At 40.9% G+C, this 26,270-nt stretch overlaps 1 protein-coding gene across 5 annotated transcripts in view; it reads right to left on the bottom strand.

The window, feature by feature from the left end:
* The window catches only part of AUTS2 (activator of transcription and developmental regulator AUTS2), a gene marked incomplete at its 5' end in the record, with an annotated part of 1,029,376 nt that overhangs the window by 554,111 nt on the left and 448,995 nt on the right, over positions 1-26,270 (bottom strand). For all 5 annotated transcript variants that reach the window (XM_080941138.1, XM_080941139.1, XM_080941141.1 and 2 more), the window contains 2 exons: positions 8,710-8,745; positions 25,300-25,401. In XM_080941138.1, coding sequence (XP_080797264.1) covers positions 8,710-8,745; positions 25,300-25,401 — 138 coding nt within the window. The remainder of the gene's footprint in view (positions 1-8,709; positions 8,746-25,299; positions 25,402-26,270) is intronic.

The raw sequence follows: 26,270 nt of genomic DNA, 5'->3' as shown, positions 1-26,270 counted from the left end.
TAAATTTAATAAAGTCAGTCTCATGAACAGAATCAGCAATAAAAATGTTAAAATAGCTATTTGATGCTCAAAGAAAAATTATATACATAGAAGTTCCAGGTATTAAAGTATACATTTGACTTGGGGAAAAAAAGTGGTTTTACACAAATAAAATCTCATTGGGAAGCATCTGCAGCACCTGAATGTCTCTATAACTCTCAAGTTCTAGGAACCAAAACAATTAGCATGTTTTTACTAAGGAAATTGTAAATGTGACAATTCTTATCATAATGGCATGTGCGGTTGGATGCCTCTGCACCAGAGAACTCAGGATTCCATTTGTTCATGAGGTTCAACTGCTTAATACTATAAACAGTTACTTCTAGAAAACCATCCTGTTAATGCTCATTCCCCACATCCAGGAGATACAAAAACATCACAATACAGTTGTGTGGCAAAGTTCTTAAATACATATTTTAAAACTTCTCTTAAAGTAAAACCTACTGGGCACACATAAAGCTCGATGTTTGATTTCTAGCCTCACATACGCCAAGTGTGGCTCGGCACATGTCTATAATCCTAGCACTCTGGAGAAAGGAACAACCAGGAACTCAAGGTCATCCTCAGCCTATACAGCAAGTTCAAGGACAGTGGGGGATGCATGAGATTTTGCATCGAAAAAAGACGAATGTACAGACATAAACAAGCTAAAAGCACTAACATAATAAAATATATTGAAGACTACCATTTGCAGTCAAGATGCTAACTTTCTATGTTGTCAGTGAGTTCAGTGATAGCCCGAATTTTCCTTCGCAATGTCATAGGTATCACGAGTAGAATGCCTACTGTAGGAGGCATATTTCCTATATGGAAAAGGAAAATGCCCTCATTCAGAATTGAAATTGAAATAAAGAATGTAGAGAGATGGCTTAGTGGTTAAAAACAATTTCATTACAGAGGACCTAAATTCACTTCCCAACTCACACATTAGGGAGCCACAACTGTCTCATTCCAGCTCTGGAGAATCTGACATCCTCTCTGGCCTCTTTAGGCAATTGAACTCATATATGTATCTACACAAGATTTAATGTAGAATTTCTCCATATTAAAAAAAAGGAAATGAATAATACTTTGCATAGTGCAAAATTTGCATATCATAACTGAGGTCAGTTCTTGAGGGGCACCAGTAATGCTACCTGTGTTTCATGTTCTCAATTCCCTCAGATAAACATTAAGAGCAAACCCGGTGTTCAGTCATGATAAGAGTTTATGAGCTGTGATCGATACAGGAAATATTAAGGGTGCTGTGGGAACCAAGACTGGTGTGCCTCCTTCTTGTGTTTTTCAAGTGCTCCATAAAAACCTGAGGCAGCTTTCTGAACTGAGGCCATTTTGCTTTACAACACCACAACCAAGGTGACAGTTTATAAGCCCTGACAGACAGTTGTCACCTACTTGAAAACAGCCACTACTCCCAAGTGACCATGATTTATTATCCACAGTCTCAAGTGGAGAAGGCTATGGTTCTTGTTTGTTTTGTTTCCTACTCAAGGATTGTAGAACAGCCATTAAGAGAGTAGGAAGAACATCACTTTAAGCATGACTGTTAGTGGGGCTAATTACTAAAGGAAAATCAGAACGTATTCATTAGTCAGCTAAGTGAATTAAGGTTTGTTAGGAGAGATTTATAGCACCAGTCCTTGGGCGAATGCTGGTCTTCCAGAGCATATGGGTATGGGACCTGACAGTATATTAACTCTCTAACAGCATGCCGCCAAGGTGCTTTTGTTAGAACGACACTGTTTTTCTAAATGGATAAACACTTTGATACCGAACAAAATGCATTTTAAATGTTTGTCTTCTGAAGGCAAGTACTGGGAGTCTGAAGAGCCTCCAAGTATCAGAGCCTCCAATAACTCTTGTTTACAGTCAGCGCTGACTACAGGAAAATGTGACACTTAGAGCAAAACCCAGCACTTCTTCTGTTAACAAGCCCCAGATGTGTGTTCTAATGTTGTTCACAATACTCTTGGTGACTCACTGAACTCTAAGACTCTCATGTAAAGGGTAGAAAATGCAACTAATTTACCCTTTGGTTTTGTGTGTGCTAGTGTGTGTGTGTGTGTGTATGTGTGTGTGTGTGTGTGTGTGTAATTATTTTTAAATATACACTAAACTTGCTAAATATATATTTTATGCCCAAATTGTCTATTTGTTGTTTATTTATCATTTGTTATCTTCTCCTTGAGTTGTAAGAAAACCCAATGCAGCCTTGGTGTTGCTTGTCTCCTTTTTAACAAGTCAGCAAGTTCCCTTCCTCCTCATCTCTTTCTACTTCCTGGCTCCTCCTGACCGCATCACACACTGCTTGTCAGTCAGGACTCCTACCAATTAGGTTTCGCTGTTTTCAGGTGAGGTCTCATGAAGCCCAGGTTGGCAGTGAACTCTCTGCATAACTGAAGATGGTGTTGACCTGGTGAACCTCCTGCTTCAATCTCTAGATCGTTGGTATTGTAGGCATGTGACATCATATTAGTTTTGAGGTGCTGAGGGATGGAATCCAGGGCTTTGTGCATGCTAAGAAACACTCTGCCAACTAAACTTCGTACACCACTCCCATGAGTCAATTATTTTAAACTGTGTGATCAAACATTTGAGGAGAGCAACTTAAGTGAGGAAGGATTTGTTTGGCTTTGATGTTTCAGAAGTTCACGCCTATGACCATATACCTAGGTATGAAGTGAGCTTGTCCATTACATAAGCTCCAGTGTGTGGAACAACCTGTTCCTTTGAGGCAGACGAGGAGAGAGGACAGAGACAAAGAAGAGAAAGGCAGGCATGAACACACAAGAGTCCCAAGTGCATAATTATACCTAAACACAAAGTACTTCCTTTAACAAGACTCGGCTCCAAAAGCTTCAAAAACCAAAATGACACAAATGGTTTGTGAGCCAGGGTTTAAAGCATTTAGCTTTCTGGGAAACATATAGTATTGAAACCAAAACAGTAATCTGCCTTCTTCCAGAAATATGATATAGTTAACCCAGGTCTACTCTGCTCTGCTGTTTCTACTAAGGCTAGATGAGGGCTTTGGATTGAACTGACATTACAGGTAGTCAGAAGCTACACGAGGTGTATGCTGGTAACCAGATAGTAATGGTTCTCAAGCAAGAGCAATAAGAGCATTAATCACATAGGATTCCAGAAATCTAACAACTACCTGTGGCCAGAAAGACCATGGGGCGTAGAACATAACCTCTTACTGCCACTCTCCTAAATCACTCCGGTGTTCTAATTCTTATCCTTAAACCCAAGGATAAGTGCAGCTCCCACCTTTCATCAAAGAAGATCATTTTAGAAGCAGATGGACATGATTACAAAAAGCTACAACCAGTCAACATACTGAACACCTCTGTCCCTGCGGTTCCCAGGCCCGATGGATACACCTGCGACACAACTGCTGCATCCAGTTCTCAGCAACATCAAGGAACGGGGACAGATAGACTGTGCAAGTTAGAGAATCAAGATGTCTGTTACAAGATTATGATTTATGGATATGCCAGGGAGGCTTTACCCATGATGCCTCAACAGTATGGCTTCTTAAGTAAGATGCAAACAAATCCAACGTCACTTTATATACCAGCATAGATAGGGAAATCACGTAAGACCCCACCCCTAAATGAATTGCTAAAACCAATTAAAAATTTCAGAGAGGCAGAAGGAGAAAGAAACAGGGAGGGCAAGAGAGAAGGAAAAGGAGAGGGAAAGAAGAAATAAGGGATGGATGGAGGGAAAGAGAAAGGGAGGGAGGAAAAGAGGAAGAGTGAGAGACAGACAGAGATAGAGAGAGACAGAGAATATGAACTAAAGCCTTCCTCAGAAATAAGCTCCCTTATGCAATATCAAACAACCAGCCCTAAAAAAATACACATTGGAGGAAGCAATGCTAAACGGTTTCAGCAGATATTTATATATTTATTTGTTGTAATATAAAAACACAATAATAATTCACGAAAAAGGGACCATGAATTTGAGACAGAATGGTAGGGGAACGATATAGAAAGGCTTGCTTGGTGGGGCAATGGAAATTATACAGTAACACATTTAACAATAATAATTGAAATGAAATTAAAAATTAATGTATTTAGTAATACATTTGCAACAAAATTTTAAAATACAAATAATTACACAAATTATAACAAATGACCTTGGACTTTTCAAGGGTCTGCATTTTAAAAACTAAGAATGAAACAAGGTCACCATGCTGCAGTTTGTACCTGCTTCCAGAACTATACCCACAATCTGAGTAATATACAGAAAAGCAGTAATTACACAAACCCCATCTTAAAAAGTGTCATGCTGTGCGATCCCCCACGAATATGTATGAACCATAAAGTGTCTGCGGGTTGGTTTTCTGGAGGACTGAAAAACAAGAGTTAGCAAGCCAGAGATGTAAGAGAAATCACTGGAGCGAGAGAAGCGAGATACCAGCTAGGAGGCGGGTAGTCTAAGAAAGGAAGACTGTGAGGAAGCTGAATGTCATCCACAGAAACAGGCAGGATGTGTGTCCCTTTCACAAGAGCAAAAGCTCAGGCAGAGAGTAAATCTCCTGACTACAGGCACAGGGGCTCCATCACTTTCATAGCTTCCAGGGCTTGAAAGATGGTAAAGGAGGTAAAGTGTCACCCACAGAAGCATGAAGACCTGAGCTCAGACACACAGCACCCACAGAAACAACCAGATTTGGTGGAACATGTCTATAATCCCAGTGCCGAAAAGGCAGAACTGGTAGGATCCCTGGGAACTCAACAGCCAGCCAGTCTAGTAGGCTAACTGGTGAGTTCCAGGTTCTGAGACCCAATCTGAAGAAGTATTGCCTCTCTACTGACTGTGCTCACTCCCTTTTGGCATCACAGAGGAATGCCTGCAACTTACAATCAATGTCTTAAAACCTGAATTACTGAACAGTTTTTCCTTAACTGCCAGCCCCAACCTCAGACATGTTAAGTGGTCTTGACATGCTTTAAAACCCCAGAGTGAGAAAACAGGTAAGAAATATTAACAGATTAAAGGTAACAACTGTCATGCCTAGACAGCCCAGAGAAGAGGTCATTCCAACACCACCATCACCAGGGTGACAGGTGAAAGCACCTGTGTCTAACTAATGTCCATACACGGTGAATGATACCCATCCAACCAAACACAGAGTCGAGGTCCCCATAAAGCTACAGGAAGGGATATAAATGCTTCTATATGCTGGGTACAAACGGCAAAGCTCTACTTTTATTTGATTTAATTTCTTAGTGGTGCCCTCTGTGACAACATTACATAGTCACGTGACACCAGGTTTATGTACTCATTTGTTGTATGAGGAACAGACAGACTTAGAGGATGAAGAGATGGCTCCATGGTTACGTCTCATAAATACAGTCTGTGCAGCTCTTACATCTACAACAGGAGTTCACAAAATCTGTAACTTTAGCTCCAGGGATCTGACTCCCTCTTCTGGGCTCCATAGGCAAAGACACTGCTGTATACATAGTTACCCACAAAGGCACGCACATTCACAAAATTAAAACAATGAAAATACCTTTAGGAAAAAAAAAAACCCTCAGAAGTACATTTTATTGCTTACTATTGACAGTTCTATTCTCTGCACACTGATGATGTCACTGGGTTGAAGATTCACAACTCTATTAGGTGGGTGGTGAAGTAGAGACAGATCTATCAAATACCCCGCCCAAGGTAAAACAACTGGTCACATGAATCATTCTGCCGCTTTGGACTTCATCGCACATTATTTAGAGTGAAATTTTGTGTACATGTCTCAGAAGGAAAGAGACCCAGAACTGTTTAAATCAAAACAGAAAATGTATTCAGTGAGCTGACGTTTAAAAAACAAAAAGGAAAACCCTATACACACTCCAGCAAGTTTCAGTACGCTTGCCAAAAAGGAAAGAAAAACCCAGAAAACTGATTCCAAGTCGCCTATAATTTCATTTATATTTAGAATGTGAGCTGAGCAGGGGATACGTACGAGATGAGAGAGACTCGTGTGTGTCTGTGTGTGTGTGTGTGTGTGTGTGTGTGTGTGTGTGTGTATAACACAGTATTCAAAGCCGCCCCCAAATGTGCAAAGTTTGTTCCAATGCTTCTCTATTTTGTCTACTTTGGGAATCCTTTGCAATCCGCTTATGTAAATAGTGCTCTTCACTGCTGTTCCCATCTCTCAAATCTTCTGCAGAGACTGGAAAACTGACAGACCTCAGCAGACATCTTTGGAACACAAAACCAGGAAGACGTAAACAAATATAACCAGATCAAAAACAAAGGCGTCTTCAAAGCCCTTCACCGAAGCAAGACAGACGCAGTGGAGGAACTGAGAGACAATTCCAAGCACTCTTGCATTTGTCCAAGAGTGGGCAGGTGAGTGTAACAACGCACATCACCTGCACACAAATGTAGGCTCTAGCATTCATGGGTTACAGTGTATTTTCATGAACTAGCAGAACACTGGGATTTTCACCTTAGTTTACAAAAATCTCTACTCTAGGACAGAAGAGAAAACAAAGGGTTCTGGAATGAAGAGGGACAGAAAAGCAAGGGAGAGTGTTTAATAAAACAGTTCTTCTTTGCTAAGCTCCAAAGCTAGGGGGCCTTGGCCTTTGCAAACTCAACAGTTCATGATTTCATGAGAGGAATTAGCTCAGCTGTAGTGACTTCCAAATTTCAAAGAGTTGCCAAAGGCAATTAATGAGAAAAAAATAATCAGTGTGGGACTCAGCCCAATACTGACTCTCCTTCCTTACACACTCACTGAGAGCTGTTCTAATATACAGACCATGAGCACGCTGCAAACAGTACATCTCAAGTGGGGAAAGAGGACCATCACAGAAGTCGTAAATTCATTACTTCCATTTACACTCACCAATGTGGAAGTCAGTTCCTGAAACTGAGTCCTACATGTGATACGTTGGAATGACACTGGAAACAGAGCCCGGTTTTGATGAGGGCTTGGCAACTCCACTAAGGATTTTGCAGGGTGATAACAGAACAATGTGGTATTGGAAACACATTCCGAGGAGGGGCATTTTTATCATAGCTGAGAGCAGAACAGACATCTGGTACTCATCTTCTCCATGTACGATAATAACATGACAGCTCTTGAGATAAGAGAAGTAAGTTGATTTTACCAAAGCAACTATACCAAAATGGGCAAGTTTAAAAGCTAACCAAAGTTGTCACAGCATGAAAAAAAAAAAAAAAAAAAAAAAGCACTTTCAAACCCCAATCAAGGATTCATTAGTTATCATGTGTATTATTAGATAATAAAAGCATTACAAGAACTAAGGAAGTAAAAAGCAAAATAAAATGTCGATTTTTAAAATGGTCTTCTTCTTTCAGGGAGACTACACTGACAATAGAGCGTTCAGGCTGTAACTGAACGTGGTGAAGGTGGCTTTGGCTTTATGTTTGAAAGGGGGGTGGGGTGAGGATAGAGAGCACAGAAAACAGGCACCACAGCCTGCAGTCCTGACTTCCAGCATCCCAACCCACACTCAGCCTGGTGTGAAGAGATGGCAGATGGGACCACGTCTGTTCTTTCAACTGCTGAAGCAAGAAACTGAGCGCATCCTACTCCTTCTGGAAGCATGAATATTCAGGCCCAGTGTGCAGAGCCACCATAGTGAGCTAACTGTATGATGCAGGGCCAGAGCCAGGCTCACCATTCTCTTGGATTATAGATCAAGGCCAAGGCAGAGGAACCAGGAGAGGGTGCCTTGGTGACGAAACATAGGAAAGACTCAATCTTCACTGAAATGATGCTGATTTTCATAATTCAACCAGATATTCAGAGTAATGAGTCAGAAGCAGACTGATTAGCAATGTTGAAAGGACAGAGTTAAAAACAGCTTAACTGAAATGGTATTTATTGACTGTGTTGTGTAGCATGTGTTCAATCTTGGGTATTATAGTATCAAGTGTTACTTCAGAACACAATCAAGTTCCTGTAAGTACTGTAATACACAATGTTATGCTATCTTGTGTAAATAATGCTGGTTTGTGATTCTTCCTCATTTATATCTTGAGAACCCACAAAGGATAATTTAGTTATAAAAATTTAATGAAGCGATCATTTCTCTGTCTTTGAATGATAGTTCAATAATCCCAGAAATATATTTCCTCCATCCCTTGTCCTCCCCTGAGAACAGAGTGTAAGGACCAGAAAGCATATAATGCATCTCTGTTTGACAAACTGTGGGGTGCAGTGGTGATTGCTGGCTTAAAAGCTAGATGCACCTACCAACCAATTATGAGGGAAACACTGTGGAAAGCCACCTCCCCGCACAATGAAATAACAGAAACAGCAAAGCAAGTAGCTGTGCACACAGAAGCTCTTCCAACTGCTTCGAAGAAGTCAAATGACTCCATATGCAATCTGACTTCCAGCAATTATGGAATTGGGCTGGCAAGAGCAATTACATCTCCGCATATCTAGTAAACATGCTAAGTGCCCCATCGAGGCAGATGCCTCCTGATCCTTAAGGCCCAACAGGTTAAACCCTTTAGAAATAAGACAATCCTCAATGAAAGGGCAGAAATCAGGGAGCTCGTTAGGAGCAAGGAGGACTCCTTGGGTGTCATTTGTTCACACTGTAATGAGGATTTGTTATACGAGCGGACTGATGGCAAGAGGAGGCGCGCAGGTGGAAGTGGAGGTGGACTTACGAAGTAGCCTGTCCCCAAGCTGGAAGGAGCTGAACTCTGCAAAGGAAGCACAGAGACAGAGTAGAAAAGTCAGTGGCCATTTTTAGCATGTTCTCATCCACACAGCTCATTAACAGCCCTCTCTGAGTTTTTTATCACACATCATATACCCAGGCATGAGGCCTCTTGTCATCAGCTGCTGATACACAGACTGTGTTGCTTGATTTTTTTCCCCTTTATATCTCTCAGCGACTCAGAGATGCTAACGTGCTATTTACTAGATTTCTGAGCTTCTGCAGTACACGTAATTGCCAATTTATTTGACAGGCAGCTGGGTAATGAATTAATGATGGCATTTTGCCCTGCACTGAGACTAAACAGGCACGTGGCAGCCTGCCTCTCCGACTTCCTGACATTCAAGGCCTGGGTCTCAAGCTATTTGGTTTTGTGGCCGCAGAGAGGCAGGCAAGAGGAAAAACGCCCAGACTGACTTGAAAATAAAAAGCCCAGTGGGTTTGGATGACTTTTTGGTATATGACCTACTTGCCAGTTGATTCCCCAAAGGCTTTGGTAAGCACACACTTGGCACTGTGCAAAAATTAGACATTTTGTAAACATAATTAGTTGACTAAAATGCAAAGAATCCGTGGGCAGAGGGAAGCAGTTTTTCTCTCAATAATATCAATTCAGACTGCTGCAGCTCTCATACAGTGAACCAACTGAAAATCAATAATTTGAAACCAAACTCAGGGTACCAAGTACTGAGAAAAAAGAAGCCATACTATGAATATGAAATTCATATACCTTTTTAACACCATCCATGTGTATGTATGTCTACATTAGTTTATGTGTACTATGTGTGTACACGTGCACAAAGGAGGCCAAAGGGATCCTCTGGAACTGGATTTAAAGGCAACTGTGAACTCCCTGAGGAAAATACTAGGAACCAAACTTGGGCAGAATAAGTAATCTTAACCAATGGGTCCTCTCTCCAGTCTCTAACTCCCCCCATTTCGAGACATGTTCTCATGCTGTTTAAGTTTACCCCAATTTCTAGGGGTACACACCACCACACTCATTTATGTACTGTTACCGATCAAGTGATGGGCTCTCTGTTTACTAGAAACCACTCAACCAACTAAAGTATTTGCCCAATTTTTGGACAAGGCCTCTGTAGTCTAGGCTAACGCCCATCTCCCTGTGTACTGAAGATAGCCTCGATCCTCTTGAACCCTTCTCCTGAAGGTGGGGAAAATGAGAGTGTGCTACCGTACCAGGTTTAAACACTGCCAGGGCCTCACGCATGCTAGGCAAGCTTTCCCCTAATGAAGACACAGCAAGCATTAGGCCTGGATTGGTTTTGTTTATAAGCTTTCTCTAAAAACTGTCCTAAGAAATTGTTTAACTTTGTGAGCAAGAAAGGCAACAAAATGGTCGGAAATGGAAATAATCCATTTTCATTTATTTAATTTCTAATAGGAACTTTGGAGTAGGGCCGCCCATACCTCCACAGAAGCCTCATTGCCACCGTCACTCGAGTCATTCACACTAGCTGTTACACTTACATAGCCCCCCTCCTCTTCTTTAGACAGCAGGCAAGAGTGGAACATGTGGCTATTGGCCGTGTCTTGATCACAAGAGGCATCGCAGAAATGAGGCTGAACTGATGTATAAATATGTGGATTGTTTGAGAGAAAAGAGGCTAAGAGAACGTGACATCTCTGTGACCACAACAGATATGATTTCTGTTGACTGTAAACTGAGAACATATATGATGTACTTATATAACTATAACGAACTATCTGACCAAATCAGCTTAAAAAAGAAAGGACGCATTTCAGATCTCAGATTGAGGATAAAGTTTATCACAGAGAGAAGGGCCAGAGTTTATTATGTCACAAGCCCCTAATCACACCTCATCAGCACTCAGAAAGTAGAGATTAAACAGGAAGTGTAGGTGCCCTATGCAACACCAAGGCATACCCTTAGTGAGTATCTTCGTCTACAGCAAGGCTCTACCTCCTAAAGGTTCTACAATCACCTAAAACATCCCTACTAGCCTTAAAACAATTGTTCAAACACACGGGCCCGACGGGCACATTTTACATTCAAACCAAGGGGAAGAGTATACGACTTTCTCACCATCTCCACACCAAACAAAAACAGCATGCTTCACAGCATTCCTAGAGGAAAATTTCCTCATCTTGTAAGCTCGGAGGGATAAAGCACCATGTAAGGTATGTCTGGTTTGTGATCCATGTTTATAATAAACCTTGCTAAAAGGCTAGCTAAATAGTTCTCTGTGGGTCGAGTTCAGTTCCCACCTCTAAAATCAGGTGGTTCAAAACCACCTGTAACTCCATCTACAGTGGATCTAATATCCTTTCTGGTCTTCCTAAGTACCTATATACTGGTGGCATACATGCACGCATGCGCACACACACACACACACACACACACACACACACACACACATACACACACACACACACCCCAACCAACCAACCAATAAACAACAAAACCCCTTCTTTGTTCTTGATTCTATAAGTAGGAAAGAGAGCGTCCAATCCACCCACCGTAGCCATGGAGACTGCTTACAGCAGTTCCTGACCATGTGATAATGTCATGGACCCCCAGTCCCTGTTACAGCAGGCAAAGGTGGATGACAAGTTAAGTTTCTACAAGCCAGTGATCCTGCCTCTAGGAAACAAACTCATTTTAGGATGAATGACAGAGAAACAGGGAATTTGTTGATTTCATTCACCCCGCTTGCTGAATATGTTTCATCCCAAAAGGAGAAGGATCACTCCAAACCAAGCTTCCCACCCCCTCCAAGCCTATCATCGTATTGTATAGCAAAGCAAATTACATCCTTGAGGTCTAAGCAAGCTCTGATATGCTCATTTTGCATATATATTGTGCATTACTTGGGGAGCGGGCAGAGAGGGGGGCTTTGTTGTGCATGTTTGCTCTGGCCATTGTTTATGCAGGTCTGACTGAATGAGGGAACAGTGGGTATCATTTCAATTTCTGATGTCAACATCAAATTACTTATTTAATTTCATGCCTGGTGAAGCATTGTATAGCTACACGCAGAATCATTTCAGTTCATTTGTTATGCTGTGCTTTCGCAGCGATTGGCTTGCCTTCCAACTGACAGCTTTAATTACGACATGAATTTGATTGCACTGCTGAGGAATTAACATAATGCAACAAAGCATTTAAGCACCCTGCCTTATCACCCAGCTTCCACACACATGGGTACACACACACTGATAGACACGGGAAACAAGAGATGCTGGAACCTATTACATTAAAGGTAGACTGGAATCTGCTCCCGTCTACAGAAGACACACATGCAGAATCATAGCACCAAAATCGATCGACAAAGGCCAAGGCACTGAACATACCATTTCAATATTTTATCATTTTTTATTTGTTATCTATGAATAACGAAGCCTAGTGTATCCCAAGTTGACTAGGAAATTGTTGGTGGACTTGATTACCTGAAACATTTTTAAATTCTCTCGACAGATGGAAGGGTATTCAGTGCCCACAGACGCCAGAAAAGGGCACCAGATTTATTGCAGTTAGAGTTACAGGTGGTTGTGAGCTACCCAAAGTAGGTGCTGGGATGTAACTTGGGTGCCCTGCAAGAGTAGCAAGTGCGTTTAACCACTGAGACATCTCAAAGCTCCCTAGAACTCCTTCTGCTTAATTGACTATATACATGCTTGCTCACACACACACGTGAGTGTGTATGTGTATGTGTGTGTGTATACACATCAGAGGTGAACATTATGTGGGCACTAGAGAACAAAACTGAGGTCCCCACATTTACTTGACAATCACTTTATGGTCTGACCCATTATTTCAACCCATGCCAAGTTTATTTAGTACCAAGTGAGTTAAATTCTTAGCCCTCTTTAATCATTTTTTGTATGTATTATCAGATTTGTTTATTTCAGTTTATGCATATTCATGTTTTACCTAAAGATACTCTCTCTCTCTCTCTCTCTCTCTCTCTCTCTCTCTCTCTCTCTCTCTCTCTCTCTCTCTCTCACACACACACACACACACACACACACACCATTCTCTGATACCCTCAGAGACCAGAAGAGGGTATTAGATGCCCTGGAACTCGAGTTGCACATCTCAAAGCCACCATATAGGTGCTAGAAACTAAACACAGTCCTCTGTAAGTGCTCTTAGCCATTGCACCATGTTTTTACTGCTCCTACCCTCAAAGCCCTCGTTTTTTTTTTTTTTTAAAGAAACGAGTTTCCTGGCACTAAATAATTGTACTTTCTAGGCCTAAACTATTAAAAAATCAACAACAACACCATCTTTCTATCTAATACATATAGAGTAACCATTCACTCCCTCCCTTTCCGCCCCACTGCTGCATTTTTCATTATGTGATGGCCCCTTTTCACTGCACTGAAACCTATGAACAAAGACAATGCCTAGTAAACAGACTTCTCTTTGTCCAGCGCTTTCGTCCCTGGTTTCTGGATGTAGTCATAGATAAACAGAGAGTCGTAGCTGGCAGCGTTCCTTTCCCAGGGAGAAGACGATCATGCAGAGGTACAGACCTGTACTCCCAGCACTTGGGAGACAGAGGCAGGTAGATTTCTGTGAGTTCTAAGACAGCTAGGCCTACATAAAGTGACTGTCTCAAAAACCAAACCAAAACAAAACCTTCTATGACTCCAATGTTTAAACTTCCTGGTTATGGAGGGCTGGGGTGTTACAGACCAGCTTCAAATTATAGTGGCGTAGTTTTAGTTCCTTGGACTCCTCTTAACAGTTTTCCCCACACTTGCTGCCACCTGTGAACCAAACAATATATTCAGAAGGTGTCTTTTTTCATGGCTTTACTCATTAACTGTAAAAATTTCAACCAAGTACTATGTTGGAACATGGTGTCAACAGTGCCGTGAATCTGTCTTCCTGGGACATGGTCACTCCTGTTTTGACTCGAGAATAACCAGTCTCCCATTCCCTTTAAGAACATAAACCTTAGCTGAAATTATTTGAAAATTCAAATCATCTTCTAAGTAAAAAATTCTGTAAGTGCCTCTCAAAGGCCAAGCCACAAAAAAAGAACTGTGCTACAGAACATGTTAGGAAACGTGTTTCCCCAGCTTGCAGTGTACTGGGATAATAGAAGGCTCTCTGCACTATCCTGCTGTATGCGATCAGAAACAAAACCAGGACTTAGAAAAGGGCACAAGCAGAAATGCCCAGTCACACAATTCTACAGAAACATTAGATGATGTTAATGTTAAACTTTCTATATTTCTCCAGGCAATTAAATTTTTACACTTATCTGCTCACATGTATTTAGACATTTGTTTGGAGACATAGATGGGCCACAGCTTTCTTGTTTAGAAGACAACTTCCAGGAGTTGGTTTTTCCTTTCTACAGTGTGGGTTAAGGAAACTCAACTCAGCTATACTCATGTTGACTCTTCCAACTTAGCTCTATGGCTTTCCCCTAGGTGATTTCTAATGACAAGAAGAAGGTAGATACATTTTTTTTTAATCTGAAGTGTCAAGACATACTCTTGTTAGAATTAGACAAAAAAAAAGTGTACAAAACCTGAAGAAAAAAAGCTAACTCTAACTCTGATTTGAAGAACAATGTCAGCCACTTTTGCTAAAAAGAATAAAATAGAAGGCTGGAATATATAAGGCAAGCCTTTGATACATGGTATTGTGGTTATTATACAAGACTGTTCACTGTGCAAGGCCATCACTACCTCTCAAATTCTGCTATATCTCAAGCATCACTACAGGTGGGTTTTTTGGAGATCCTCCATTAAAGGATACTCAAGAAGGGCCATGGGACCCTCCTGCACCAGGGTATTCTGGAGCTTCTCTGATAAGTTGTGTGAAACACTGTCCTAAGTATCTATGGCCTCAGAGAAGTATATGAGCTGAGAAAGACTAGAGAGAAAAGCTCCAACCATGTAGCCTTGGAGTAGCCGGCATCCATGCTGGGTGTGGACCATCTAATGTGGCTAGTTCATGTCTATTGATGCTTTTTACCATAACCCCTCATTTGTTGGTCTGTAAGCAAAGCCAGCCAACTCACTATTTCCCCAGAGACAACATAGGTGGAATTATACCTTGGTTTGTATCTGGGAAATTTGGAGAAAAGACAGATTTTTTTTTGTCCTAATTTTTTGATTTTTCTCTTCCCTAGAAAAACATTTAGCAACAGAGGTAGTGGCCTATGCCTATGTACGGCAAAACCATCTGAGAGGCATGAGGAGGAAGATCGAGGGTTCAAGGCCAGTTTGGTTTACATACTGAGTTCTAGGCAAGCCAACTGTACAAAGTGAGGCATGGTCTTAAAATAAATAAATGCATAAAATAAATAAATAAAAATAAAACCAGCTGTGTGTTTATATCCATGGAACGAAGGGACAGATTTAAATTTCTATGTTCTTTAAAAAAAAATCAGGTTTCCTTCGTTTCAAAGCCATGTGTGTGGCTCAGGTAGTAGAGTGCTAGCCTAGCATCCATGAAGCTCTTCGGTCTGTTTGCAGTAAATCAGTTACAAGACTCTAACCTGTGCTACATAAGACCTCTCCAAACCAAACCAAAATCAAAAACACCCTCTCCAAAGGAAAATAGTCTTTGCCAAAGTATCTAATCTACCCATTTTTAGGAAAAGGGGTTCACTCACTAAATGAAAAGAGCTTTGATTATATTTCTCTGAAATTCACCAATACATTCACATTTCCAGTATAGTGGGTAGAGATTAGGGTGAAGTTGGTAAAGGAGGAGGAGGACTGGAAAAGAAGGGGAGGGGTCAGGACAGTCAGCAGACTACCTGGAAGACTGTTGCAGGGCTCCTTAAGCTATGTCCTGTATACCCGGGTCTTGTCTTCCTGCTGGGTTCAGGAGGGCGGGAGCATCCATTTATTTGCCATCCGATCGCTACCTCAGCAATGTCTTCAAGTTATCTTATACCATTACTCTGAAAAGGACAAGCTGCTTGGGCTTCCTTAGGAACACTCTTTGCCTCAGTCTCCAGCCACCACAGGCTGTAAGGGGACACACAGTTGAAGCACATTTCCAGGAGGGAAGAAGCCGTCCTTCGGAGTATACCTTTATTAAATACTAATTCTAGTCTCCGCTCGGCGTCCAGCCCGCCTTTTCCTACATCTCTGTCACTAAGCAGTCTTCAGAGCTGCTCATTAAACTCGTGAAGTTAACATTTCTGTTTTAACAGCTTACCGACAACAGAGGATTTCAAAATTGATAATCCAGACTGGCTTTAGGTCCGCAGCTACTTTGACAACGCAACAAAATTGATTATCTATCTGTGGTGGTCTCCATGAGATGTGTTCCCTACAGGCCCCGGTATTTGAGAACTCAGCCTAAGTTGGTGGTGCTGTTAGGGGAGGTTTCAGAGGTATGGTCATGCACCTCGAGGGCTAAGGCCTCGTGCTACGTCCAGTTGCCAAGTGTTCATTCCCATTCCCATCGCCACACTCCCTGACACGACGGACTTCTATCTCTGTGGAGTACTAAGTCGGAATAAGCCCTTCCTTCCTTAAACCACCTTGGTCGGCGTTTTATCTCAACAACTGAAAATAACCAACGCACCGTCTAAAACCGATTTGCTCGATCCATTACAGATCTGCACGAAGGACAACACTCAAATTCAAGCTTCCTAGGCACAAGACAGAAGTGTGGACTTCACTCTCAGGTAAGCATGAACACTTCGCTTAAGAGCTCCTTTAACCTGAAATTTTTTTTCTTTTTATATATTGGCATCTGAGTCTGAATGATGACAATACCCAGGAAACGCATAGACATTTCATTCGTAGATTTTCCTAAAGCTTTCTTTTTAAGATCTGTGGTTATTTTTTTATATTTTTAAATATGGGCATCTGTGGATACATGCAGTACCTGACTAAAGGTATGAGAAGGCTTGGCAACTCAGGGACCTCAGAACCAGCAGACATGAGGGCGAGGTCCTGTGGCACAACTGGAGCTGGACAGGTGGCTCAGTTGGCAGATCTTGCCCAGCTAAGATCCAGGAAGGAATCATGGTGGTGTGTGATACTCAGGAACTGGAGGTGGGAGAGCCAGAAGTTCAAGGCCATCCTTCCATAGGTAGTAAGTTCGGGACTAGCCTAAAACACTCTGTCTAAAGAACTCTGAATGGAGCAACAACTTGACTAAAATACAAGAAATGCCATGTGACTTTTACCACCCAATGTGCAACCAAGCTGTTCACCCTCCTCTTCACAACCTCACCCAAAGGCCCTTATTCCAGGGTTTCTTCCTGACTCCACTCACTTCCACATTCATACAAAAAGCAAAGTTTATGTCTTAAGATCCACGTTATAACCACTGATATCCAGGGCCATACTATTTGTAAAGCTCCTCCGTTTTGATTGAACATCAATTATTCCTAAACATTGATTTCCTGAACTAAAGTAAGCCAGCCCTCTAGAGTCTTGTCTCCCCATCACACAGCTAGACAGTAGCACCTATCAAACACATGGCACAACTCTGCAAGCTGTTAGAATGGATCTCCAGTCTCATGTGGGCCAAAACTCTTTGCAGAGCCCCTGTTATCTGCCTGTCTGTGATGAAATTAATAAATATCTTACCTAAACATACCCTAAAGTCTCTCTTGAACCGAAACCCTAAAATCTTTAAGCAATCACTTTCAAACTTTAAAAGGCGTTTTAATTAAAAAGCTATCATGAATTGAAAACGATCAACCCTGTCCCCATATTCAATAACCCAGACCTTCAGAATGAAGGCTTGACATGATTAATTTCTGTGTCAAGTTGACCAGGCAATGACTGTGGGCCCAGATATTTGATCAGACTTTATCACATGGCCTAGATGAGTTTCAGATTTAGATCCACAGAATGTTCAGGAAAACAGACGGCCTGTCCTAAGGTAGATAAATAGACTACATTTGGTCTCAGGACTAAAGAAAATATAGGTGTGATATTCCCTTAGGAAGGAAAAAAATTCCTCCTGAATACTTTCAAGCCAGGGTATCATTTTCAACTGATTTCAAAAGTTTAAAAAAAAATTTTCTGAGTTTGATTGTGCCAAATTTCCGAGGTATTGGTCTCCAGCTGAAGTTCCTCAGGATTCTATCTTTATATCTTGTGAGTAAACTCATTCTGGATGAGGAAAAAAATGTTTGCTGGTCCTTTCCTACTTAAATCGAGTCTCTGGGGGATGCATATTACCACAATGATCCCGTTAGAATACAGGAACTCTATGCTATTTCTAACAGGTTCTCCTGACCTGTTATCCCAGGCTTCCATTTATTTACACTTTCAAGTTCAATCCCCAAGTTTTGACAATTTCCTCAATCATAAAATTTTGTGTATATCAGCAGCAATACTTCCCACCTTGAATAACTCCTCATGAATATCTATATTTTCAATTATTTCCCTTAACCTTTTTCTTCCTGACTAATTTAAACGGGTTATGATGTCTTCAAGATGAAGACAATCTCCAAGTCCTGTGGCCAATTCCATCCTCATTGGCAACACGTTGTGGGGATACTTAAAATAGAAAACCCAAGCCCACTGGGTTAAGCTTTGCCCATGAATCAGATCTAACAACTACATCTAATTTGGGTTTGTTTGGTTTTCTGTTTTTTTTCTTTTTTTTTCTTTTTTTTTTTTACCTTACTCCTCTTTGCCTGCTGAATTTCAAATGGCAAAGCTAGAACAATAGGATGTCTTGATTACTATCACTTGAGACTCAGCTTCCACTGTCTAAGTATTTACAAATACCACCACAGGAGTATGGAAGACTGGAGGGAACTTTTATCTTAGTTGAAACCTCTGTAGTGAGTATTGCTGACTAACAGGGACCAAATATACTCCCCAAACTAGTGATAATAAAAAGAACAATACACAAAGAGCTGTTTTTGGAGGAGAATCTATCAGACAACAGGGGGTAGACTGACATTATCTGACTAGGAAAGGTGAAGTTCCACAGTAGGTAGAATGTTTGCCTGTCATGAACAAAAGTCTGAGTCCCAACAAGCACAGCACATAGCAGGCAAGACGACAGACAGCTAGTATCTCAGAACTGAGGAAGTGGAAGGAGAAAGGTCAGGAGTTCAAGGTCATCTTTGGCTAGCCTGGGCTACAATGAACAATCCTCCCAGATAGTGCCGGAGTAGCTTCTATATGCAGTGCTGGGTGACCCAGTTGGAGCACCCAAGGGTACCAGAGCTGAGAAGACAAACTTTAGAATTTGAGAAAAGAAAATGGAAAGGAGAAAGGTTCACAGGAATAAGATGCCAGATATGGACAAACATTCAAGATTACACTGAAAGTTCATGTTCAAGAAACATGAAATTGAGTTACACACACACACACACACACACACACACACACTAAATTAAAACTTTAAAACAGGTTTTGTGTTGAGAAATTTTCACAGCGTTCTGCTTCCAAATGCTGTCTGCAGGACACAGGTTGGATAGAGCAATGTGGCGGCCTCCTTATGACTTTCACATAAGAACAAAGGTGGACATTAAGAACAGGGAATGGCTCCCCAGCACCCCCAGGTATAAAATCCGTCACATTCCCATTACTCCAGGGGAAACCCTTTCACTGTAGAAAGGTATAGGCTGCATATTCACTCCAAGGAGAATTACCTGTAGACTGGAGTTCTTCTGCTGCCACACAGAAAGCACAGAAGAAAAAAAAAAACCTCCAAAGGATAAAACTGTTTTAAAGTTTTAATTTAAAGTGTATCAGAAATAAGGAAAACCTATAGCTATAAAGCACCTTCAAGAACTACTGAATGCCACTTCACATTCAACTAAAACGATTGTTAGGACTGGAGGGACAACTCAGTGTGGACAAACGATTACCACACTTGCAGAAAACCCAAGTTCAGTTTCTAGCACCCACTTTGGATGGCTCATTATGGCCTTTAATTCCAGTTCCAGGGGCTCTGACACCTTCTTCTGTACATGCTGGGTCACATATCATACATGCACACACACGCGTGTGCACACACACACACACACACACACACACACGTGCGCACACACACACAGAAAAAATTTCTTTAACTGACAGGCATGCAATAAAGCAGAAAAAGCAAGACCATAGAAGAAAAAAATACTAAGAACAACAGACATAATTAGTAGATGGAGAATTTTAAGTTATATTTCCTCTTCATTTATTAAAGAGACAACTCAGAGTAAGCAAAATACAGGCTAATTTGAAAATCAAAAGCCAAAGACAGTAGTATTTTTTTTCTTCAAAAACTGCATAGTGCTTGGCATGAAACCCAGAGCCAGGTGAGCTCTCTCTCTCAGGGCTACATCCCTAGCTTGTAAAATTTTATCTTGAGACAAGGGTTACTAACTTTCCCAGGCTAGCCTTGACCTTGAAATCTTCCTGTCTGGGTTTCTAGAAGAGCTGGGATTACTGGTGCCTCTGCCTTCCTTTCCTGCGGCAGCTCCAGGAGTAGCCATACTCATTCATTTGCTTTTCCTTCCTTCTTTTGTGCCATGTAGTGATTAACAAACACACAATATTAAGAGGAATCAGGTTGTTGTCAGGTTAGCTTGAAAATGGGTTTGCTGTTTTGGGACAGAGTCTACATAGCTTGGGGTGGCCTCGAAGGGATGATCTTCCTACCTCCATATCTCAGGTCTTGGCATTACAGGAGTGTGTCACGTTTTCCATGCTATTTTTAAAGGATATACTTTTGTACTAAATATGTGTCCAGGTTAGGGTTTTATTATGTTTTGTTTTTTCTCCTAAACTTGGGCCATGCCACAGTCATCTAGCAGAAAAAAAATGTCAACTGAACTTCAACTAAGAAATGTCTCCTAGGGAAGGCTGTGGGGGCATTTTTTTCCTCGGTAATAATTTATATAATAGGGACCAGCTCACAGATGATCCCAGGTTATATAAGAACAGAGGCTGGGCAAGTCATAGGAGCAAAAGCCAATAAGTAGCATTCTTCCACAGCCTCTGCTTCAGTTCCTGTCTTCAGTGAGTTCTTTTCATGATGCTATACACTTGAAGATGAAATAAACCCTTTGTTTCTCAAGTCACTTATGGTCATGGTATTTTATTACAAAAACAAAGACAATATTAAAATACCAATATACTTCTATGGCAGCCTATATTTCTTTATGTGTGTGTGTGTATCACATATTTTTTATATTTCTTCTTTTGTTGATGGACAAACAGGTTATTTTACTGTTTGGCTTCTATATATAAAAAGTCTCAGAATTCAACAGAAATTCTCCCTCTTAATTTTCTTATGTGTATGTTGAAAAGCAGTGGTCACATGTCGGATGACCTACATATCAGATATTCACATTAACAGAAGCAAAATTACAATTATGAAGTAGCAACAAAAACAATTTTATGGCTAGGAGTATGACCACACCATGAGGTTTGGAAAGGTCACAGCTTAGGAAGGTTTAGAAGCACTGCTCTGAGCCATAACTAAAATCTGGAATACTTCCAAAGTCAATATAACCGCACACTAAAGGTATTACAAGGTGAGTGTGAGGAGAAACTCCTGCCTATAACCTCCTGCCTAGAATGTGCAGGAATGAGGCAGAGGGATCACTGGCTCAAGGTCATCTTTGGCTAACAGCAAGTCTCATGCCAGTTCACAACACAAAACACAAACACCAAAAAATAAATAAATAAATAAACAAACAAGAACAAAAAAACCACACATAACAAAATCTCAAAAGAGCTAAATAAACATGAGAAACTTTTATGTATTCAAAACTGAGGTGAGCACAGTACTTATGATTTTATTATTGTATAATTATGACATAAAACTAATAAAAACCATCCTCCCCCACCCAAAAAAAAAATAAGGCAACAAAAACAAAAAACAAAAACCCAAAACCTTGCATTGTAACACACAAAATTACATTCATACTCTTTAATTAAATAACATATTAAGAAATACCATAAAAATAATAGCTTTGTTTAATCTCATTAATTCTTCTAAAAATGCAAAGTTCCACACACCAAACAACAAATTTTCCTTGGAAGTGTAACCAAAAAAAAAAAAAAAAAAAAAAAAAAAAGTGTCTTGGTGCTGTCAGCTTTGTTGGATACATGGAAATGTAACATTACCATATGGTCATATCAAATATCAGAGTAAAACAATATTGGAAATTAGCTGGGTGATATTTAATTACATGGAATAGGGTGGAGTAATATATTACCATACAAAATGGGTCAGGATAATGCAGGTTATCACCACAGTCTGAGGGACTTGATAAAATGGATCATAGTAAGAATGGCCCCCATAGGAACACATATTTGAATGCTTATACTCTAAGAAGTAGAACTCTTTGAAAGGATTAGAAGGATTAGGCGGTATTGGCCTTATTGAAGAAAGTGTGTCGCTTGGGGTGGGATTTGAGGTTTCAGTGGGCCACAGCAGGCCCAAGGCCTCTCTGTCACGCAGTTTCCCCCTGTCTCTCTGCCTGTGGATCAGGGCATAGCTCTCAGCTCCTTTCTCAACACCATGTCTGCCTGGCCCCATGATAACTACATCTCTAAATCCATAAGCAAGACCTTGATTAAATACTTCTTTTATAAGTGTTACTTGCCTTAGTCATCATGTCTTTTAACAACAAGAGAACACTGACCAAGACAGCCAGGATAATAAAGTATTATTTTATGAAATGTGAAAGGGTAATGCAGTATCATCAAATGGAATGATGTGATGTAATGAAGTATCATATGGAATGAGTCGGCATAATACAGAATTATATAAAATGGTCTGAGTAATACAGTATCGTCATTTGATATAACGCAGTTACCTGCAGTCTTTGTTTTAGTAGTTATGTCTTAGTAAAAACACTGTGAAGTATAGAACCTTAACATGTATGTATAAAATCACATGCATACATTTTACACACACACACACACACACACACCACATCACCACATATACAGGAGGCTCTGTGATAGCTCAGGGTTAAAGGTACCTGTTTCTACACCGGAGGACCTCAGTACTGTTTATGAGACCCATATAGTAAAAGGACAAAACAAACTCCACATATAGGCCATGTCATGTAAAACCTGATATATGCATGAGTACTTTCACACACAAAATGTAATTAAAATTATATATATATATATATATATATGTATATATGTATTAGTCCCTGCTTATAACATTTAACATCAAAGTATAATTTCTCATATTTCCTTGAACAAAAATCAGTAATATTTCCTCTGCAAAACAATGAGGCCCTGTTTGAGACAATGACTTCTAACTTAGGGTGAATGAGGAGAGGAGAACTCAGCTTGGTAAAGGACTATTTGTATATTTAATATTCATCAGGGCTCTGAGACTTTTTAATGCTTGAGAATGGAGACACAGTGAACCCACACCACCTTCCTTTGAAATGTAAACATCAGCATGGTCATTCCCAAGATTGTAAATCACCATATGGAAAGGTAAAGGTATCTGGACTTTGTTCTAAGTTCCACCTCTAGCCCTGGGAATCCAAGCTTCCCGAAGAAGGTGGCAAGGGCTATTATCCTACTGATGAGAAATTTCTTCCCAGAAGCCTCCTCTTGGTAACACGTATGCCTGGCTAGTTTTCTAAGATTCACAAAGGATTTTGTTTTGCTTTGCTTTACTTTGTGGCACTGACCAGAGGCTAAGTCCCTGGGAACCTGGGACTTTTTACTTTCTCTGAATCCCCTCTCACCTTGATCCATGTGGCTGCCTAAAAAGCACATGACTTTCTGTCTTCTCCTTCTTTTCCTCCTCCTGGCAGCATAAAGGCCCATGTGGCAGAAATCAATATATCCTAATGAGACACTTGTGTTCCCCTCTTTGGCCATCAAATTGCTGAAAGAATGGACCCAAGAGACTAGAATTTCACTTCTGGGATTAGAAAAGCCTATACAGCCTGCAGGGAAGCTAGAGGAGAAACGTACTTGCTTGACAAGAGATTGACAAGTGACCTTGCAGGGGAGACCTGGAGCCCATGGGAAACTACACCTGGCTAGATTGCTTAATTATCCATATTTCTTTCCTTCTATCTAAACCATAACTTCAGGAGGTATTGCTGGATCCCTTAATTCCTCTTCTTAATATGGTCACACTGAATAAACCTTATTATGATTTTCATTATTAATTTGGCTCTTTTTAATTGGCTTACCTGAAGATAGGTGAGTGAATCAGCTTCTTAGGGCCTGACCCCTAGCGTCTCCTCACAGAAGCTGTAGAAATTTACATTTTTGTCTCCCTATTGTTTTTCCCTTCAAAGCTAATAAAACTGTCCTTAAGATGTCTTTTGATTCCTGGCTTACTTCTCTTATTTAGATAACTATGAAATAAAAAAGGAAACCTCAATTTCCTTGGTAACGTGGGTATATTGGATGGGGGAGAAATCTGGTCTGCAGGTGCACAGGGGGCAAGTCTAAATGTCTTGGTGACTTCTTTTTTTTTTTTTTTTTTTAACAAGGTTTACAAATTAAAAATCTGTTAGAAATTTTATTAATAATTCCCTGTCTTGCCAAGAACCTAACTGGACAAATATCTCATCTTGAGAGAAGAAAACCAGCAGAGTTGGATTTTTAACAGATTCCAAGGTGTAAATTTCTAAGGACATTAGCATAGCACCATGTTGTGATCTCAAAAGCACAGAACTGCCTGACTGCTGTACTGGTTTTATCTATTTGGTGTATTTATTTAGTCTGGGTGAGTGAGCTTGACATCGTAGTGCATAAATTTCCAGAGTTGGTTTTTCTTCTTCCTTGTTGGTTCTGGGAATCAAACTCATTTCTTAACAGCAAGTGCTCTTCCTACTGAGACAATTCACGGACCCATCTCCTGTTTCTTAGGAAAAAATAGCACCACTCCACTATACTTTTTCCATGTTTATACAGTTTACATAGTGGAGTTATAGAAGTGAATGTCCCTGCGCGTGTTCTCAGTCGTGAGAGTACATGTGAGTGTAGGTATGGAAGCCGAAGGTGACACTAGATGTCTTCCTCAATTGCTTACGTATTTGCTAAGTTTTACCTTTCACCTATAAATACAGCCTATGGAAGCAGGAGTGCCCTGCAACTGTAGTTTCAGATAAACATGTGAGCTGTCATGTCGGTGCTAGGATTTAAACACAGGTCCTCTGGAAAAGCAGTCAGTGTTCTTAACCACTGTGCCATCTCTCCCACTTAAGAGCTCTATTCATTGAAGCAAAGTTTCGCTCTGACTCCAGTGTTGGCTGTGGTGGCTACTGAGCCAGTTTGTTCCAGGGATTTATTAACTGTACCCTGTATGCCCCGAGGTTACAGGTAGGATACTATGCCCACCGGGCATTTACTTGGATCCTGGAAATCTGAACTCTAGTTTGAGGCTTTGACAAGCTTACCCACTTCTCCATCACCGAAACCCCATAACTTGTTAAAATACATTTTAGGTCAACCTACATTTGACAGAAAGACACACAAACACATATACCAAGAAAGCATGCCTAACATGGCTACTGTTGGTGAGCCAGCTGAAGAAAAGGCACGAGTCCTGCATCACCAGAGCTTTGCAATGGCTCAAGAGTTGTCGCATACACGTCAAACTTACATCGCTGAGCCTCTCCCGAGAGCTGCTCCGCTGGAAACCCTTGGATTCTCCACTAGCGCTTTCGCTGTCACTGTCCCTGCAGCTGTTCTGTCCTGGCTTGAGCTGAGGGAAACAGAAAAAAGCAAAACAGGAGAAAGTCAGAGGGATGCTCACACATACATTTCCTGGCACATGAGCTTCGAGCCCTGAGAATTGCCAATCTAACATTCTATTTAGTTGAAACTTATAATGCTACCCTGTGTGTATGCACGTGTGTATGCATCGTAAGTGTTTACGTATGTATGTGTCTATGCCTGTGAGTATACCAATGCATGCATGTTGGTGTGATATGTACGTGTCTATATGAATGCATGTTGTATGCATGTGTGTTTGTGTGAGAGTGTGTATGTGTGTATACTCACAAATGAGTGCAGGTCTGTGGAGGCCAAAAGAGGCACTGGATCCCCTGCCCCAGGTGCTTGCTGTGAGCTTCCAATGTGAGTTCTGAGAACCAAATTCAGGTACTCTATTAGAACAGAACAGACTCTTAACTACCTCTCCAGATCCATGTTTCTTTGTTTTTTTTTTTTACACAAAATATCAATAGCTCAGAATAACTGAAATCCACCATGTCACCAAGGGCCATTTGAACTTCTGATTCTTGTTGTCTCTACACCCTTCTTTGACATCCAATTTATTTATTTGTTTATTTTTGTCCTGGGCACACGGTCTCAAGTAGCTGAATGACCTGGAACTCATTATGTATCTGAGTATGACTATCAACGTTTGACACCCCGTCATTCCTCTTCTGAAGACCTGAATTACAAGCATCAAGCATTAGCACAAGCGGGATGTGCAGTGCTGGGGACTGAACACAGAGGGTTTGTGCACACTTTCTTTCAAGTAATCCATAGTCCTAGTCCTGTGGCATGATGGGCATATTGGCCTTCAGAACTCCCTCGGGGTCACCTTTTCCAGAGGCAATATTCCTC

This window comes from Micromys minutus, assembly GCF_963924665.1.
Source record: "Micromys minutus genome assembly, chromosome: 29".
Classification (NCBI taxonomy): Eukaryota; Metazoa; Chordata; class Mammalia; order Rodentia; family Muridae; genus Micromys; species Micromys minutus.
This window is presented reverse-complemented; position numbering and strand designations above follow the sequence as displayed.